This window comes from Pithys albifrons, chromosome 6 (genome assembly GCF_047495875.1).
Source record: "Pithys albifrons albifrons isolate INPA30051 chromosome 6, PitAlb_v1, whole genome shotgun sequence".
In the NCBI taxonomy this organism is placed as follows: Eukaryota; Metazoa; Chordata; class Aves; order Passeriformes; family Thamnophilidae; genus Pithys; species Pithys albifrons.
The window spans coordinates 6,962,005-6,976,194 of record NC_092463.1 but is presented as its reverse complement, the minus strand read 5'-3'; the positions used below and the strand labels follow the sequence as shown (position 1 = coordinate 6,976,194).

The 14,190-nt window shown below is 39.7% G+C and overlaps 1 protein-coding gene across 1 annotated transcript in view; it reads left to right on the top strand.

Moving 5' to 3' along the window:
- KCNH5 (potassium voltage-gated channel subfamily H member 5) overlaps window positions 1-14,190 on the top strand; it is a 154,097-nt gene that overhangs the window by 46,258 nt on the left and 93,649 nt on the right. The window contains exon 7 of the mRNA XM_071559372.1: window positions 13,011-13,440. Within this exon, the coding sequence (XP_071415473.1) occupies window positions 13,011-13,440 (430 nt within the window). The remainder of the gene's footprint in view (window positions 1-13,010; window positions 13,441-14,190) is intronic.

Here is a 14,190-nt window from a genome sequence, read left to right as displayed (position 1 = left end):
CAGATATTGGCTTTTAAATGCTTATATACTTGATTTCAACCCCCATCAACTCCAGTTCTCCCTAGTGCCTGAAAAGAATTGATTTTGAAACAGGTATGTAAACAGTCAGTCTTTCCTCCTTGGGTCTGCATTCTCCCTTTTCTCTGTCTTCCAGGGAAGATTTTTTTATTTTTTAATTTTTTTTTTTTTTGTGTGATTTGTCTTCATTTGTGACATTTGAGTCTTTTGAGCTGGTTGGTGTGTTCTGGGTGGTTGCAGTTATTCATGCTCTTTATCTTCATTTGGTTTTGAACATTTATTTCAACTGGTCCTTCTTGTCTGGGATTTAACTTTTTGGCCCCCTAGCAATAGCATGTTCAAACACTGTTCATAGATAAAGGATAAGTAAATGATCTTAATTTGGAAGAGATGCTCTGATTGAAAGGAGAGTTTCTCATTAGAAGGAGGGTGTTTCCTCCTTAAGGCAAGTTCTTTGGATTTTGGTAGATTTTATCTCTATATCTTGGCCCTGGGTATTGGATAAGAGCATTTGTAGCATTCAAGTCAGTGATTGTGGCATTTCAGATAAAGTTACAGAAAATCTTAGCAGTAAAGGCCTTTTGGGGGCAGGTCCTGGTGCTCTTTGAGTTCTTGGTATAGTGGCAAAGGATGCACCCAAATTGGAGCGAGTAACCCTAAAAGCCAGCTGAGTGAAAGATGATTTTCCAAATTTCCTTTATTTGTCCCACCTCCATCTGTCATTTTTCCACATAAAGCATCAACTGCATTTTTGCTAGTTCATAAGGGACTAGATGAAAAGGGGGAAATACCATTGCAGGGCTTTCTTTTCCGCCCTATGGGCAGATTTCTCACTCATAAAGAAGTTTAGGCCAAAGAAGTTTGGGTTTGTGTCTCTATGTTTTAGGTATAGACTGCTCTGTGTAATACTGGGGCTTGTAGTGGATTAAAATGCCTTAAGCACCAGAGTGCTGTTTATAATGCCAGAATTAAAGAGAAAAAATGAAATATTAAAAAAAAGGAGTGTGAAAAAAAGGAAATATGTGTTCTCTAATTGAGGGTTGTAGTTCTTCAAATGCAGCCAGTCTTGCTCAGAATGGGAACAGTGTAATTTCCATCATGGTGTCATTTCCATCAGGGACAGTGTTAGGTTAAGGCTGGATACTTGTGAAATTCCCACCTGAGGCAAATAGGACTGCAAATCAAAGTTATTTTGTTGTTCAGTGGACGCAGAGCCTTGGTAGGAGGATTTGATGGAAAGGATTATGACACACATATTGAGAACTGGTGGGTATTAGGATGATTTGAGGCAGAATTAGAGGTCTAGATTTCCATGCCTAGAGTTACAGAGCCAGGCTGTTAGTCTGCTCAGGGGGATTGGAATGTGTGACAGGGAGGGGGAAAGGTAAGATATTGAGAGATACCTTGCACAGCACAGTGATTTAAGTTGATGTGATGGATGAGGAATTAAGTGGCTAAGTGATATTGAAAGGGTAGGAGAACAAGGTAAAATAGACTGGAGAAAAATGAGCTAAAAGAGAGAAAAGTGGAATCCTTAGTGAGATACTTTATTTAGAGGAATTGGCAGGATGATAGTCCTAAAAATCAGAAAAAATGCATGGCATCTTTTCTAACTGAGAAGCGTTGCTTGCACTGAAATACATTCTGGCTAAACCAAAGCCATACAGAAAACCTTTCATATACAGAAAGATGAGAGGGGACACTTTAATACATACTGAGAAATCCAGGCAGTTTCAAGGTACCAACCAGAATGCAGAGTGTGTGCTGCAAATCTCTGAAACTAGGCTGATTTTTACTTTTTTTTTAAAGTATAAACGTTCTCTGAAACTTCACATTTAGCTCAAAAGTGTCTCTCTGTCTCTTTTTTTACATTAAAAAAAAGAAAAAAGGCACACAACTTTAGAAGCGTGGGTCATATGGTGTTTAGATAAAAAGATTTTTGTCCCATGTCAGTCTGGGCTACCAAAGGGTTGTTTAGAGCATGGGTAACCATGTGTTCCACACAGGTCACAATTACCAGAATCACATTGTGCTGAAATTGTCAGCAAATGAGTTTACAGCCTGCCTGAGGACACTGATTGGATATGGTCAAACCATGCTACAGCTCCCTTTGGGACCAATTACATCAATTTGCGTCCCAGGAAACCAGGATGTTGTGCAGGTGTTTGGCTCTTGTCCTCACATGGACATGCAACTGGGAGAGTACCTGGAGCTGGGAGGACCTCAGGGATAGCCACACTGGTACAGTGCTGCTGAGCGCTGCATTTGAGCCTTTGTAAATAAGTTTATTAAGTAAATATTCCCCAAAATAGATGGATGGACAAACTTTTGTCCAAATGGAAAATGCTTCCACAGATGAAGTGTTAAATTCAGCTGAAGAAGGGTATTTGGAATTTTTTTTTTTTCTTTTTCCTCCTGGGAATTTTTACTGAGATTCAGGAATTTCTGAGTTTGTCACAAAACAAAACATAGAAGTTTGATCTCACCTCTGCCAGAAATATGGTCCTAAAATGACATGTCTCATGCTACAAAGAATGGGCAAGAAGTCAGGGTGGTACACACAAATAGCCAAACAGGTGGCTTTCAAATTAGTTGTGTCGAAGATCATCCCTTCTGCAAAAATGAGTTTTTGTCAGCCCACTGCTGGAAGTGAAAGCAGAGAAACTTAAATGACCTAAACCCAAAGTTCTCTACCTGTTGTTTAATAATGTAAGACCCAGTAGCCTCTAAAATGTAGTGATCTATGCAGGGCGTATTAAGGCATGGGTTTCTTGGAATTTTCTTTTAATTATGATTATCCATCTATTTCAGCAGAAACAGGAATTTCTTTGTGTCACTGCAATTAATAGCACCTAAAATAGTGATGTCTGTAAATTGAAAGCAAATACAAGCTGATACAGCCACTGTAACCATATTCACATCTTCAGTGCTTTACTGCAAACAGGCACTTTTTGCAAGGTATTTGAAGGAGGATTTAAGGGCCCCAGTCTGAGTGGCATATGCAAGGTGAAGATAAACTGATGTGTTTCAATACTGTGACTTTGGCTCTGAAATACAGTCTCTGGCTAGCTACCTTTTTTAAATCTAGGTGGCTGACATGGAGAAAATAATTCCTAGAACTAAATCCCAGCTGCAGCCAGGGGTTGACTGTCATAGAAACTCCTAGCAACGTAACAACAGAGGCACTGAGCCTGGGACCTGGAATTTTCCCCATTTGTTATAAAGTTAGAAGACTATTAAATATGAAGAATACTGTCATTCTGTTGTAGTGGTCAAGAAACCACAATATGATGATACAATGGCATGGCTATGGCATCCAAATATAAATGTATCCACTGTAGGCAAATATTATGTAGATGTCAACCATATTCACCCCTGTCGCTCAGTCACCCCTTTTACCCCTTACTTGCAGAATTGCACCCTTCTCTTCAGCTTTAATTCAACCTAAGGTTTTATTAAAGTTCTTTTTTTTTAATTAATTAACCAGATATTTTAATGCTGTACAAGGTCTGGGATATTTCTGCAGGTTCCCCTGGGGGGACACGAATGTCTTCATGATGTGAGAGGCAACTTGTGAAAGGAAGGACCTGAGCCAGAGTCAATGCAGGGGGTGGTGGGAGAGCAGGTGATACTGTCTCACAAGGTGGATGTGACCTGGTACTTGAACCTAGAAGAAATATTTCAAAATTGCCCATCTTTTTATAACCTGAGTTGTTTACTGTTTGAAATGTATTGCTTTGTGTAGTTCACCAGAAGTTTATTTATAATGTTACAGCTTATTGACATTTGTGTTAGGGGAAAAAAAGGAAATGTCTTCAATCCTTCTGGAAAAAAAAGGATAAATCTCAAGCAATAAATTTACAAGTACTTTCAAAGAATGCATGAATTAACCTACTTGCTTTCATTTTGCTGTAAGGACTCAGTTTTGTGCTCAGTGCAGTCACTACTCCCATTGCTTCCAGTGGTGCAGGGTCAAGTATTAAATGGGCTCTGCTTATGTCTGGACCCTGGATCTAGAGAGCTGGTGCAGAAGAAGCAAAGCCCTTTACTTCTGTGTGTTTTTACATAATTGGATACAACCCTAAATTCTGTTCTTACAGTAGTGATACATCAGAAATTTTGCTTTCTTATTTTTCTCATTCCATTTATATGATTTGCAACTGTGCAACTTTATTATATTGTTTACCAAAAAAGAAAGGTTTCTGATAAATATTGAAAGATTTATTTTAATATTAACTCCAGTAAAGCAGCATTAAGGAGCTAACCAGGGATTTTAGAGCTAAGCTCTATTTAAGTAGCTAAGCTCAAAAATTTCTTTTGAACTGTAACCAGCAAATCATTCCCAAACAGCCTGTACATCCTTCTGGGTACTCCTCCTCTATTGCATAGAATTGGGCTTTCTGGTTATGTGCCTGCAGGTTCACCTGCTCATGTTGGCAGGGCTCACTGTTTCAGTCATTCCCCAAATCTGTAGGCACTTTGTTTACTTTTACATTGTGTGCCATCATGTAACAACTGTTTGAGGAAGATTGCCCAAGGTTTACAGAAATCCTGCCCTTTTCACTGCTTCAATACCAAATGCTGAGCTACAGCTTGACTATACACAATCAGCTGAATGATTTGTTTGGGTTTTTGTTTTTTATTTTTTTTTGGAGGGGGAGGGGTGTGTGTAATTACTTCTAGTGAGAGAAGTGTAATGAAAATTTTACCCACTCATCTTTAAATAAAGTCTTTCAAAATGCACTAAGCATAGGATTCATCTGATGAAACAAAGGGCCAGGCATAGTCCACAAGGAGATAAGGTGCATTTGGGGTAGGCTCCTCAAGCTATAGGATGCATCTCCAAAGTAGGGCTGAGGACTCATGCTGCCCTAAAGCATCCATTTCTCACCCTTGACTGTAATGCCACCAGTGTGACTAGCTCAGGTGCAGACCCTTCGATGGTTTAGTTTAGGCTGAGCTGAGATGCAGCCTCCCTTTGAGACTGTATTTGCCCCACTTCAGTTTTCCAAAGGATAAAAACAAAAGCAGAAAAAAGTAATAGGTGTAAAACTCACATGATCCTTTTGAGCAGGTCATCAGCTTTGGTGGGCAGGTTCATTGTATCACCCATCCCACAAACTTCTCAAAATCTGCCTTTATTCATGGTGTCTGACAAATCTTTCTTATTTTGCAGTCTGTGCATTTGTCCCTGTGCCAGCCTTGGTTAAATATTTCCTTTCCCTCCCTCAGGTTTATCTCCCCCATGTGCTTAGAAAGAATAGTCATCCTCCCTCCCCTGCGTAAACAAGCCTATTTTATTTTCCTAATCTAAGCAAACTGATCTTGTCTAGACACCTCATTAATGAAATTTTATGACATTTTCCTGGCCATTGCAGCTGCCTCTCTGCAGGAAGTTAAGTTCAAATACATCTCTTGAGGGCAGAGCTGTACATACTACCCCAGGCAGAGATTTCATCTTCACTTTGTAATTGGGGTTTGGCTTTTCCTCTTGATGGTGCAAACACTCAGCTGATCTGTCCTGGAGCTGGATTAACCTTTTCTGTGAGTGCAGCTCACTGATTGCTCTGAGCCACTGTGGGATTAACCCATATACCCAAATATTTCTTTTTCTCAGTCATCTTCAGTTAAAGATCTTTGTTGTTGTAGAAACTTTCGTTAATTTGCCCTGTAATGAATGCCTTGACACTCTACTTTGCTAAGCTTTATCACATTTTCCTTTATTCCCACACGGTTATTCTTTGTATTGACAGTGTGTTCCAAGGGTCATCAGCAGATTTGATAACCATATACTATTTCTGCTTATTTCACTAAGAAACCTGCAAAATCACTGAGTTGCCACTTGTAACCCCTCCTAGACTTGCATTTTATGGTTTTCATTTTGCCATCATTTCCACAAGTTCCTCAGTCATATTAGAATCCTGGTTCTGGTCCCTGTTTTCTCTGTTTTTTCTAAGAGTTTCACCCCTTGTGTTACTAAAATACTGTCTTTTGTTTAGAAAATGGGCTGTGGTATCAGAGAAAGCTGTCAGGAAAACTTGGATAGATCCCAGCTCACCTAAGCTTAGCAAACCTATTGCTGCACTGATTGCATTTTGATTTATCTCAAAGTTTCTAATTACTCTTTCTCTTAACATTTGTTCAGGTAATGTATCTCTTTATTTCCTTCTTGATGCATTATCTTTTCTAGAAAACATCAACATCACCTTTGGAAACTAGAGCTAAGGGTTAATTTAATTTTTAGCCCAGATTATTTTTACTTCAATGCAGCTCGATCACCTGAGTTCTTTTTTTTTTTTTTCAATTTTGAATGTGATGACTCTTTGGGTATTTTTTTGTGTTCTTTACAATGAAAAGTTCAACCTGACATGAGGCAATTCTCACTTTATCCCTTTTCTATTTACTCTCGAAGGTGTAGTTTTCTGTTGATCAGCTTTTTATCTCTTCTATATTGGTTCTCTGTTTCTGTTTACTTTCTCTAGGTGATTATTTACAGATTTATAACTGATGCCAAGCTTTACAAGTTTTTCCCCTTCTTTGAGATACACCCTCTGGATCTTTTATACCTTTTAATGTAAGGACATTCCAGGTGTCCTCTGCTGCCAGGTGTCTGACTCTTCCACCTCTCATAGTCCAGTCATCTTCACTTATTGCTGTCTATAGTTCAATATACTATGATTTATAATTTACCAGCTCTTGCCCTTTTGAGAGCAAGAACCCTCATCCAGTTTACTTTGTGATTGCTTTTTTTATTAACCCCTTCAGTTCCTTCTTCAAGCCAATGGGGACTTCTGCAAAATGCTATCAGAAGCAAAGATTGTGTAGCATCACTTTATGTAAAATAATTGGCTACTGAATGAAGAAATAAGCATGCTCTTGCATCTGCAGAAAATCTCAACCTACTGTTATTAAATAGCATTTATTCTCCAAGCTCATCTCAAGAAAGATAAGTTTCCTGTTGCGAGGCAGTGCTCTGTAATACCTGTCTCTGTAATAACATAATACAAGTTTGGTTGCTGCCCAAATCTCCACTCTCCTGTTTTGTAAGGATGGGTTTAATTTCTCCTGCCAGCAGCTGTGTAAGTGATAGCCTTCAGCATCTCTATATTCAGTGGGAGGGGAGAGAGACAGCTCTGGGAGATGATTCATCCCATCCCCATCTGTCTGAGATGGATTGGGTGAATCACTCCTCTGACATGCCCCACTCTTCACTTACCAGGGAGGAAGTCTGGGCTATTCACTCAGACAGGATGGTTGTCCATCAGCTTGGAGCATTCTGTGAGATGAATCCCACCCTGGGAGTGTGGTTAGAGCTCAGTTGTGGTGTGGCCACGTTGTGTGCAGGTGTGCATGGGCTCAGCAGATACAGAACAATTTTGCCCTTGCTGAGCCTGGGCTGCAGACTCCTCCCAGGGTTTGATCCCTTTAATGGCTCATTTTGCTGAGCACAGGTTGCTGTAACTGCTTGTGCCCAGCACCTGTAAAGTGTGTGTGGCTCAACTTCGTGAAGGAAGATTTGGGAAGGGCTGTCCCCACGTGGGTGTGCCCTTCCAGCCTGCGCAGTGGATTTTAGGTGAGGCTCAGCGTGTGCAGAACTGGCCCCACCGTTTAAGTCCCAAGGTCCATCTGCCACGGCCGAGCAAGATTGGATGGTGACAGTGAAGTCCTCAGGACTAGAACCTACAGCACCCAGCATTTCCCAGGAGGTCTCCCATCCAAGTTCTAATCCAGGGCTGACCCTGCTTAGCTTCCGAGATCTGACGGGATTGGATGTCAGGGAGGCATTTAACTGCTATGGTGAGCACTCCGGACTCTGATCACAAGGTCGTGAGTTCGAGTCTCAGTGGAGACCGTACCGGGCAGTTAAAGCCTCCCTGCCATCCGATCCCGTCAGATCTCGGATGCTCAGCAGGGTCAGCCCTGGTCAGTACCGGGTGCTGTGACAGTCCCGAGGACTTCACTGTCACCATCCAAGCTTGCTCGGCCATGGCAGATGGACCTTGGGACTTAAATGGTGGGGCCAGTTCTGCGCACGCTGTGCCTCACCTAAAAAATCCACTGCACAGGCTCGAAGGGCTCACCCATGTGGGGAGAGCCCTGCCCAAATCTTCGTTCGCGAAGTTTGGCCATACCTGTAAGCATGTTAGCTTAAATTCACCTTAAACTCTATATATGCTGCAATCACCCTTTGACTGCAGTAGTAATGTGCCCTTACCAACATTTCATAGGAAGGTTCCAAGCTCTGGTTCTTTGCCACTCCATAAATTCTTCAAAACCACAGTGTGCTCAACATCAAAACATAATGAAAAGTTCTTCTTTTTTTCCCCCTCTGACCTTTTCTGAGACAGTGTTTTCTGTTAAATGATGCACTACCTATCCCTATTTTCAAAGCTTCAAGGTTTTCAGTTTTAGAACATATTTTAAATGCATATTTGATTTTTGTTTTTGTTGCTGTTGCATATGTAGCCAGAGCTAACAATAAATAAAAAAAAATCGTGGAGTGAAATCTAATTGAAAAAGTGCCTAGAGTTAAAAACACATTGTTCCCTAGTAGAAAGAAAAAGTTATGCATGATTTACCATTTCAGCACACTGGGATTTAATTTTGAGGTTTAAGCAGATTTTTGTATATTTAGATGGTTGAAACTAATGACTATTTTTGTTTTTATTTTACTTTTTAAAAACATTTATGCAATAATTTCCTATTGCAGAGAACACTTATTAGATTAGCAATTAACCAGCTGATGAAATCTTTTTCAGATTTTAGAAACATACAGCTCTGCTATTCTGCTGCTCCTTTAGTGCAGAACAGACTCCACTCTCTCTTTCCTGGTTTAGAAGGCATTTTTAGCAGAATCATTCTGGACTCAAATGATTTCCTGCCCTTGTTAACCTTCATTTTCCTTTGGTGACACTGTTCTCTTCACCCTCTTGAGTGTTTGGCTCTTGACCCCTGTATAACATGACTTTGATGGCTTCATCCTTCCTATTGCCTGGCTTATCAAGGATTCATTAAGAGCAAAAGAACTTTGCTCTCTGTTCTTGCTGGAGGTGCAGAGGTCTGTTCCCACAGTGTGTATCACAATTGCAGGAAACATCTTTCTCAGTCTTGTGGTCCAAAAAATTTAGCTGGATGCGGACACAGGGCTTAGACACTTCTTTCATCCTGGAAGACTGAAGTTTGACAATGTGGGAACATCTAGGATGTGAAATGGCAAGATTCAGGTAATTTTAAAAGAAAGGAGTGGTCCCTCTGCATGTCAGACTGAGTGCTGTCCTCAGTTGTGCCTCCACTATCAAACTGAATTTCCTTTCTGAGTGCATCAAGACAATTTGAGAACACAGACTTTGCAGGGGGCTTGCATCAAGAAACTTGGGCTTTGTTTAATCATGAAGGTCTAATTTAATTTCAAAGTTGAACATCCATTCCTCAAAAATATCATTCTGGATAGATTTTATGTTGTCTACATCCTTTGTATGGCTTCAACTGTCTCCTAAATTGAAATGCTGGTACAAAAGTGGCTGGTTCAGAGCTACTGTTCATGTCCTCTCCTGATCCAATGGCCTTAGAAGTCCCTGGGAAAGTCTTCTGTGGCTCACATTTCTAATACTTAAATCAATGATGTGTGTCAGATAGAAATTTGGTTCCAAACTTGACACGTAAAATGCAATTTTGGAGTAGGTGATTTTTCAGTTGGAAGATTTCTGCAGCTGAGATGATTGATGATGAGCAGGCTAAATGTCCTCATCTGATTAGGGCATGATAAAATACATTAGCCAAAACCTCAAGGGGCTGGATTGGATGGTTCATAACATAACAAGATATTCTCAATTAGAGAACACAGATGTTCCAGACAGTTGGCCCAATTGACTGAATATGGCAGTAGAGCCACAAATGCTTCTCCCAGAAGGCTGGATCTTCAGTATCAAAAATGTGTTATTTACACAATGCTAGAGCCAAACAGGATTACATGCTCCACTCAAAATTCCTAATCACCTCTGTGTTCCTTGAGTGCTGAGATTATTTCTGTTAGAGCAGATGCTCATCCTGTAGTAGAAGGGTTTTCAAAGTATTTATTATGGAGCATAAAAACAGTTAAAAGAAAAATGAAATTAAAGGCAGCCGGCAATCAGTTGAGTTTAGAAAACTGAATTTCTTAATAGCCCAAACTTAATTCAAGGCAGTTAGTCTTTCAGGTAATATCCACCAAGGAGATTGTTGCTGAATCTCAGGCAGAGCTTTGCATCGTTACTGTTGTGCATTTATCGTCAGCAATTTTTCAAGAATGAACGTGCCAACTTGATCCAACCCAGTACTCAGTGCAATATATCACATGCTCATTTACTATGTGCTTAATTGCACTCTCATAGGTAGTGCTTTATGGAAAAGGCTTTTAAAGCTTCCAGTATTGGCTTTATATTTTGCCAGGTTAGACATGGAATGTGAATGCTCAATAAATACATCTCTGATTTTTTGGCCTTAAAGTAAGGCGCCAAACTGAACTGACTTTAGGGTTTAAAGTGAAACTTATTTAAAAGTATTACTCTTTTGAAATAGTAAATTTCAATTTCAATTATAATGAAATACTTCTCTTTGTTTTGTACATAAGAGATGTGATTTTTATCTGCGTGTTTGGAAAAAAAAGTCAGCACAAACTTTCTCCCAGACTTTGAAATAAATGCTGTATTTTTATATTCATTGTACACCTGCTAAACTGTCTGTGTAACTTAGAGAAGGTGTAATATGGATGGGGGATGGAGTGTCACACTGCAAACTTTCCTGTTCAAGGATTGACTCTCCCTTTGGGTTTGTGCAGTGGACAGTGCAGTGTAATCTGTGTCACTGCAAGGAATTTAAACTACTGGGTGCAAAAAAAGGGGATTCTCAAGTTTGAGTTGCAGTTCTCTAACTCCCTCCCTAGCCTTAATCTTGGTAGTGAACAGTGACTCTTTAAGTAGAAGGGAAATAATACATCTCTGCTTGATCAATGCAACAGGATTTGGTCCTACTAAAATACACCCTGTTGTTTTCTCCCTCTGGTTTCACAGCAAGTTGTAAATGTTCAAAATCAGGTTTAATTCACTGAACCACACTGCAGGATAATTTAATGAAATATATTATTAAACTGCTCCATAATTCTGGTTGGTTTTTTTGGGTTTTTTTGTTTGTTTGTTTGGTGGTTTTTTTTTTAGTGTAGATATTGTCTCTGTGGGGTAGGACCTTCATTCAGTAGTCCGTTGGTTCCAGTCCTTTGTGTCATGGACTTCCCAGTTTACTGGAGAAATTGGCTGCTCAGAGTGCCTCACAGTCATATATCCTAAAGCAAATAAGTAGATACACATTTAGATGGAAATAAAAATGATAAACTAGATCTCTGTCTTGTATAAATGCAAAATACAGAAATCAAAATGGGAAAATTCCACTTCCCTCTGTGGTATTAGTCATCATAAGAGCTTGAATGCAAATACAGAGCTTCAATTTATTAAGGATTTGGGGATCTGAAACACATTCCAACAGGATTTGAAAGGCATACAAGAACTGTGCCAAACAGATTACATCTGGAAATATCAGATGTATGTTACCCTTCAAATGTTAGTTGGGAAAAGAGAAAGAAGGTGCAAAAGAAGAAGAAACAGAGGTGCAAAAGAGATGATTGTTTTTCTGATATGGAAAACTCCAGAAGTTCTAGTCTTTTACTGTTTGATAATATAATTAGCCAGTGTTTTGACTAGACTGATTTGATAATGATGCATAGAAAAGGGCAATTTAATCTTGGCACAGTAACTAGGAGTGTTTGCCTCATTGCTTTCTATGTCTTAATTTCTACTTTAAATTAAATGTCTTCAGCTTCTGAATGTTTTATGTTAGAAACCTTCCTTTACAAACCTTCTATTTTGAGCCACTAATTAATTTAATGCACAAGTTAGATATATCATGGGATTGCAATAGATCAGGAATATTTTTGTTCTCTTTCTGCATCTCTAAACTATTAAAACACAGTGCAAACCATTTATGCATTGAGGAGGACATGCACATTTCTTATTCCCTCTCAGATGTTTCTATTAACTTTTTGATGGCCCTTTTGCTCTTATTCCCTGAATACTTGTACTTCCATTTATTTGTAATTCATATATCTTCGGTGGAAAAAACCCATTGCACAAACACTCACTTTAGAAAAACAAATCAATTGATTGCAAAGGAAATTAACCCCTTATGCAAAGGCACGTGCCTTGTGCTCTGCACTACCCTCACTCAGAAAGGTGATGTGCCCACATTTGGTAGTTCTCTGTTCAGTCAGTGAGACTTGGTATAAATAACAAAATATCCAGAGTTCTGTTACTTGGGGTGAAGGATAGTAAGAGGTGGAGACTGTTGGACTAGAGGAAGTTACTCAGCTCCTGTTTGGTGGATGAGGGTAACATTAGGCAGCTTTCTCTGAGTTTCCCGTTATGACTATTTTTCTCATGTTTCTCTTGAGCATCTGTTAATTTTGAGGGTTGTTGGAGTAGATGGGCCACTGTTTTGACCAGAGTAACAATCCTTTGGTTGGATTTTATAGAATACTCTTTTTTGAGAAACTTTGAGAAGACTCCACTTGGATGGTGTAGTTCCATCTGCGACTGCTCTTCCAACTTGTTTGACCTCTTTGGGGTTTAAGCAGAGATTCCCATTTACTTCGAAGTCTGAAGTATTGAATCACTCTTTTTTGTACTAAACTTGCCATTTCCCACTTTGGATTCTACAGAACTCGTATTTTACTTTGAAAGACTGAGCTTGAGCAAAGTAATTTATCCACCTAATGAGTGCCAAACTTGATTTAGCCTGATGAGGACAAAAGCACTGGAGGAGGAGAAGGGCTTGATGTATTCTGTTATCTGAGGCCTGAAAAATTATATAGAGATATTTAAAGCAGATGCAGGAGTTGCTGCACATCCTTGTGTGCTAACCAGCAGGATATATCAGATCAAATAATGATTTTTATTCTTTTCTAGGGAATCAGTAGCCTCTTCAGTTCCTTAAAAGTGGTGCGTCTCCTACGACTCGGTCGAGTTGCCAGGAAGCTGGACCATTATCTGGAATATGGTGCTGCTGTGCTGGTGCTGCTGGTGTGTGTGTTTGGACTGGTGGCCCACTGGCTGGCCTGCATATGGTACAGCATCGGGGACTATGAGGTTATAGATGAACTCACCAATACAATCAAAACAGACAGCTGGCTCTACCAGCTGGCCCTGAGCATCGGGACACCATATCGCTACAACACCACTGGCTCGGGGCAGTGGGAAGGAGGACCCAGTAAAGACTCCTTGTACATATCCTCTCTCTACTTTACCATGACAAGCCTTACAACGATAGGATTTGGAAACATAGCACCGACCACTGACGGAGAGAAGATTTTTTCCGTGGCCATGATGATGGTTGGCTGTAAGTAGAACTCAATTTTACTGTGTTTAACACTAAGGAGGTTCTGTGGCTACTGGGGTGGTTGCATAGCACACTTGCTCTAAGTTTTCGTCATGTCCTGGAAAGTCTGAAGGACCTGTAAATAATCATGAAATGAACTTGGTATTGAAAACAAAAATTGAAGTTGTGTAGTTTTTAAGTTGTTTGAAGAACTAAGTGTTCTGGGTGCATAAGTGCGCCCACAGACAAGTTTATATTGAATTCAGGGCCTCTTCTTTAAGCTTTAAACATGACTTTTATCATGTTTGGAAGGTCTTGGCTAGAATTTGGCTAAAAGTTACAAAGTGTATTAAAATTCAGCAGTCTGACTGAGTTTTGCATATAGACTTGCACCATCTTGGAAATGTCTGATGTTGTTTTATCCAATTCTTGAAACATTTAGTGATTCCATAAAGTGGTTTTGTACCTAATGGCACTGGTTTAGATTACAAGTTCTGATTTTATCTTCTGAATGTATAGACCCTTGTCACCAGCAATGCTAGAAGTGAAGGAAAATATAAGACACAATATTGCACCTTTTCCCTGCTTCCTGCTCTTTCACAGCTCTGCTGAAATAGCCTAAAACCAATAGTGGTAAGGCACATTTCTCATTTCATGTGCTGCCAAGGTTAGATCACTTAGCAGCTCTACAGGTTAACAGAAATCTTCAAAATATAGTGAGGGCAACTTAAAATGGTAATACCATTTGGGAGAATTATTTTCCTGTTAAAT